The sequence below is a fragment of the Puntigrus tetrazona genome, unplaced genomic scaffold, assembly GCF_018831695.1.
Source record: "Puntigrus tetrazona isolate hp1 unplaced genomic scaffold, ASM1883169v1 S000000356, whole genome shotgun sequence".
NCBI classification, from domain to species: domain Eukaryota; kingdom Metazoa; phylum Chordata; class Actinopteri; order Cypriniformes; family Cyprinidae; genus Puntigrus; species Puntigrus tetrazona.
In genome coordinates this window covers 1-5747 of record NW_025048011.1, presented here as the reverse complement: position 1 = coordinate 5747, position 5747 = coordinate 1, and the positions used below count along the sequence as shown (strand labels likewise).

General features: G+C 36.3%; 2 protein-coding genes across 2 annotated transcripts; both read left to right on the top strand.

The window, feature by feature from the left end:
* Positions 1 to 272: 272 nt before the first annotated feature.
* On the top strand, positions 273 to 3690 carry LOC122333684 (calpain-1 catalytic subunit-like; the record flags this gene model as incomplete). The annotated part of the gene is made up of 11 exons (XM_043231383.1): positions 273 to 345; positions 462 to 580; positions 679 to 812; positions 954 to 1128; positions 1217 to 1291; positions 1688 to 1773; positions 2477 to 2551; positions 2622 to 2782; positions 2936 to 3102; positions 3185 to 3196; positions 3303 to 3690. Coding segments are annotated over 11 exons (1287 nt in total), but the record flags the coding sequence as incomplete, so codon positions are not given.
* An 823-nt stretch (positions 3691 to 4513) lies between these two features.
* Positions 4514 to 5686, top strand: LOC122333685 (calpain-1 catalytic subunit-like; the record flags this gene model as incomplete). Its single annotated transcript, XM_043231385.1, has 4 exons — positions 4514 to 4650; positions 4873 to 5144; positions 5407 to 5479; positions 5568 to 5686. Coding segments are annotated over exons 2-4 (429 nt in total), but the record flags the coding sequence as incomplete, so codon positions are not given.
* Between the last annotated feature and the right edge of the window lie 61 nt (positions 5687 to 5747).

Here is a 5747-nt window from a genome sequence, read left to right as displayed (position 1 = left end):
AGTTACCTGTACTGACTTTCTACCTTTCAGTAACTTAAAAAAAAGATCTCAAAATACATAGGCATTATTGATTGAAAGTGCTGAAAATAACCTGCCATTAAATGTTGCAAAAATGTCTCTTGTCAGGGCTTGTCAAAACACGTTCACTATTTGGTTGACGATCTCAAGTGTCATGAAAGCAGACCTAACATACATTTTTAAGAGAAAATGTCTTTCTACGGTATTCATAAATCTATAGTCCAAATATTGTTTAATTTATTTCCTTTCTTTAGAAAATAGTGTCAGACCCTCAGCTCATTGTACAGGGGGTGTCCAGGTTTGACTACTCCCAAGGATCTTATTTAGGTATGTTTCATTGTGTATTTATCTTAAAATATCTCCAGTAATCACTGGGTTTTAAATGATACAATATATAAAAGAATTGATCAGCTTATTGAAAGATGTTTTTGCATTTTCCTCAGGAAACTGCTGGTTTCTAGCTTCGGTTGGGGCTTTAACATTTCAGAAGGACATCGTGGACCAGGTCATGCCAGCTGACCAGTCATTTGGTAAAGATTATGCAGGGATATTCCACTTCAGAGTGAGTTCTTTGGTCTTTTTCAACATAAATTGATTACAAATTCTAAAATCTCGTGTCAGCCATTAAGCCTTATGTTCTTCAAATTTCACATTTTCTAGTTCTGGCGGTTTGGGAAATGGATTGATGTTGTCATTGATGACAGACTACCAACGGTCAAAGGAAAACTCATTTTTGTTCATTCAAAAACATCTAATGAGTTTTGGCCTGCCTTACTGGAGAAAGCTTATGCCAAGTACGTGACCATGTTTATATATTAAAAGTTTAATTGAACACAAAAATAAGATTTTACCATTAAGTAAAAGAGTTTATGATATGATATGATATGTAGCACTCTGTAACACTGCTATAAGCATGTTTGCAATGCCTCTTACAGGGTGTGCGGCTCCTATGCTGACATGCAAGCTGGTTGTGTATCGGAGGCTCTGCTGGACTTCACCGGTGGTGTCCACGTGTACTTCAAACTGAATCAAACTTCTACTGATTTGTGGAGCCTGATGGACCGTGCGGTCAATGCAAAGGCCCTTATGGGCTGCAGCACTTCTCATGGGGTAAGCAGTAAATATAAACAGCAGTAACAATGCAGAGAACTGATTATGCATTGTGTCATTACTATTTTCTTTTTTCATTTCATATCAGGATACCCCTGGAAACCCAATATTACCCAATGGCATTGTTCAAGGCCATGCATATACAGTGACAGGGGTTTTCAAGGTAAGTTTGTACAGAATGTCACTTAATTGTCATGCAATTAGGTGAGTGGTAAGTGAAATAGGAGAAGCTTGACTGTGAATAACAAGAGCTTAAGGCACATCCCAAGTCCTAACTTGTTCAACTAGCCCATCAATTTGGGTATAGTAGATGTTAGTACAAATCAACTTAATTCCTAACCATTAAAAGTCAATTCATACAAATTCACAAGGTTTTCTACCCCTGGCTTTTTAATGCATCACTTTTCCTTCCAGAGCATCAGTAAGTGTTTGAACCTTCTTTAACAGCTAATAATCCTAGAGCTGTTGGGAAGAGGCAAATGATGGCTAAGCCCACATTAATGGTTCATAGACTTTCATTATAAGAATTTTGAATTGAACGTATATGTAAATTTGGCAGCTAACATCCCAAGGAGAGCCGGTGAGGCTGGTGAGAGTGTTGAACCCTTGGGGAAAAGGCGAGTGGAACGGTGCCTGGAGTGACAAGTAAGAAACTCACCAATCACAACCTGTAATTCATTCGTTTATCTTTCGAGCACAGATTAAGATATTTTTAATGAAATGTATACTAATTAATACTTGGTAATCAGTTTAGAATGGTTTTACCCAATATAAAACTCCAATATGGAGTTACAGTCCTGTTAGAAGGCGTTTACCAACGGTCACTGTCATTCATATCGCCACCTGTCAACAAAAGCCAGTTGTTGTTGTCTTTTGTTTAACAGGTTGTCTTTGTCAGTCTTTTGTAATAGGCTGTCCCTTTCATGAACAAAAGACAGTTCTTTAGTGACGTCACCTTCTAGGAAATTACATAATTGTTTTGGTGAGGGGAAAGAACAAAAGCACAAATATAACACATTCAGGAAAAATTTAAGCATGTAAACATGTAAAACATTGCATCTGTTAAAAAAAAAAAGAAATTAAAAATTATAGAAATATTAAAATATTAAAGTTGACACTTGCGTAAGCTAAGTCTCAGTCTATCAATTCTTGTTGTGTAATTGTTATCTTTTGCTATTAATTTTTTTATATAAGTATATATTCAGTATAATTTTATTTTCAGTGCTATATCCCTAGTAGAGAATATATATTTTCATTCACACCACTCAATTGATATCTCTACACAACCAACGTTATTGTGCTATAACAAAACCCAATCTATTATTGTGTATGCTTTTTTAACTTTCAGGTCATTATTGTGGAACAACGTGAGTGAAAGTGACCAATCCAACTGTCTTTCTTCGGCCATTGATGGGGAGTTCTGGTGGGCATTGATTGTACTTTCAGACTGATCTTTCATTAAACATTTTTCAGTAACACATATTTTACTGTAGGATGTCAATGGAGGACTTCATTGCAAACTTCAAGGATATTACTATTTGCTGCCTCAGTCCTGATTTTCTGAACAGTTCCTCTAAATACAGCTGGACTTCCACATGCTATTATAGCAGCTGGGATGTTGGAACTACAGCTGGTGGCCGTCCCAGGAATAAAGGTATTTAATGTCTATAGTGAGGGCAAGTGACGATTGAGTGAAATCTAAATGTGTTGAGGGCCTTATTATGAAACATGTTTGGGTGTCTATATACTTATGGTGATTTAGTGTGTATATGTGTAACACAAAGGCCTGATTCTTTGGATGTTTTAGAGACTTTCTGGACAAACCCTCAGTTTCGAATAAGGATTGAGCAGCTTGATGAGGAATGTGCCAGTGGCCAGTGTCCTGAAAACATTCTGGTGTCCCTCATGCAGCTCCATGAGAACAGATACAGAAGTCTTGTTTCTAACTTCTCCATTGGCTTCAGCGTTTATCTGGTCAGTATTGTCAAAGGTCAAAGCATACGGCTATTTTTGTTTTCACTTATTAATGGTGTGTTATTATTCTATTTTCTAACAGATACCACCAGAGGCAAGTAAATTCAAATACATTCATCAATTTAATTATTCGGTTAAGTGTATGTATCTTTAAATAAAGTGGTTGCTTAAATACAAGTTTATTTTTCCTTCCCTTTTAGATGAAAGAGGAGAAGTTCCCAGCCAAGTTCTTCTATAATAAACACCCTGTGGAAGCTACCGAAAAATTTACCCAAGTGAGACTTGTGATGAAATTATTCAAGCTTGAACCAGGAGAGTATCTCATTGTACCATCCACTTTTAATCCTAACGAGTCTGCAGAATTCATGCTGTCCATCTCCACAAAGAGTGGGTCTCATAAGAAGAATTAAAAATCTGTCATGGCATTGTATAAAATCATTGTCAGGGAACAATCAGTGGGACACCAGTTGAATGGAAAGACACCAGTGCATTGATCTTGTATTAGTTATTTTATTGTCTTGTCACATTATTGCAAAACGTTAGTGAAAAAACATAATAAAAATAGACTTTTCCTGTGTTTTCGACATATTTTGGAAGTGCTTTGTTTTGTGATGTTGGAGAATTTTGATTAGTATCTGTGTTCTCTTGTTAGGTGTAACAGCTTGGTTTCCTTTTGGAAGTTGGTGTAATGTCGTTTTTTATTTTTGTGTGGTGACTGTGGGTAGAGCAGTTGTCTTGGAAGCATATCAGTTCAGTCGGGAGCAATAGATGATCTCCGAGCAAAAATGGACTTCTCTCAGTTTTCTGCATAAGCCACAATGCTGGTGAAACACCTCAGTGACTTACATAACTTACAGTCACTTACATAACCTGTTATGTACAACACAAAAAAAAAATCAACGAAAGAAACCAAACCACAAATATAACCCACAATGGGTTTATAGCATTGTTATAACTGTCACATAATTTTATGTTGTTTGTCTTATGTTCTCAAGAATTCCCATAGAAAACCTGATCATGCATGACATCCCCTCTTCTGCAACAAATATAGACAAAATAAAGTAAAATATTAATTTCAAATAATCGATAGGTGGATTATGGTTTTATCTTAAGCCTCAAAATTAGGATTATGAAGAGATCAGTATCTTGGGTTTCTGTATTTTCATGATATCATATATAATTTTAACAGTTTTAAAGACCAACCAAATGCATTTTATTTATTAATGATCAATTATATAAACATTGGCTTTTCATTCCATGCTAATTATGAGACATTTGAGATTCAAACTGCTTTTATTTGCCTATATAGATTTTTTTTAGTTGCATATTGAGTTAAGTCTGTACATTTTACTGTTAAGCAATTACACAACAGTGGTGGGAGGAATTTGGAATGTTTTGCGCGAAGGTATACCTTTGCAGTGACGTACTGTGCAAAACAAAGCACTGCACACTTCCTGAAAACATCATTCAATGTGAACGCAGAATTCCAGAGCCTAGGGCAGAACAAAGACAGCAATCAAAGCTAGTAGGAGAAGACTGCTCTTTCAGGTGAGTTGTTATTCTTGAAGGTAAAATATACTATATCTTCAAAACTGAGTTTATCCACTATATTTTATGTCTCTGAATAACTTATCAAGATATATATTTTTCAACGGGGTGAGATTACAATCTCAAACTAGTCAAACAAGTATAGAGTCTCTTTTAGGTCTTCGAAAGCAAAACACATCACATATCACCAAACGCGACACCTTCATCTGTTCTTTATTACAGTATATCCTGAAAAACAGACTTTTGCAACTGAAAAAATGCCTCCACCTCGTGTAATCAAGAAAGCCAAGAATGAATCCGCCGCAAATGAAAACACGGGCACTCTCGACGACCCTGTGAAATTCTTGGATCAGGACTACCAGCAGTTAAAGAAAAGCTGCTTCGCCAATAAAACAAGATTTGTTGATGAACAGTTCCCTCCAGACGGCAGCTCCATTGACCCACAGAAGAAACTTAAATTAGATCTGAACCAAATCGAGTGGTTGAGACCATCAGTGAGTTACCTGTATTCACTTTTCATCTTCAGTCCTTCAGTAACTAGTTTGAAAGAATCATTGTCAGAGTACAGCAGAATGTCTCGGGCTTGTCAGAACAGGTTCATCTGTGACATTTCTCAGCATTTTTGATTTACAATTGTGGGAAGACAAGACAAAAGTGTCTTGAGAGAAGACCCAGAGGGCAATATATGAATTTAAATGTCTTCTGTTATTGCCAAATCTTTGGGCCAAGTTTCACTGTATTTTTATTTTTTTTTAGAAAATAGTGTCAGACCCTCAGCTCATTGTACAGGGGGTGTCCAGGTTTGACTACTCCCAAGGATCTTATTTAGGTATGTTTATTTATGTATTTCTATACCAGTAGGCATAAACACATTTGGTCAAATCACTGAAACATTAGTTTTGCAAATTTTTTTTTAGGAAACTGCTGGTTTCTAGCTTCGGTTGGGGCTTTAACATTTCAGAAGGACATCGTGGACCAGGTCATGCCAGCTGACCAGTCATTTGGTAAAGATTATGCAGGGATATTCCACTTCAGAGTGAGTTCTTTGGTCTTTTCAGTATAACTGAATGCTGTTTAAAATTACATCAGCCCTGAAG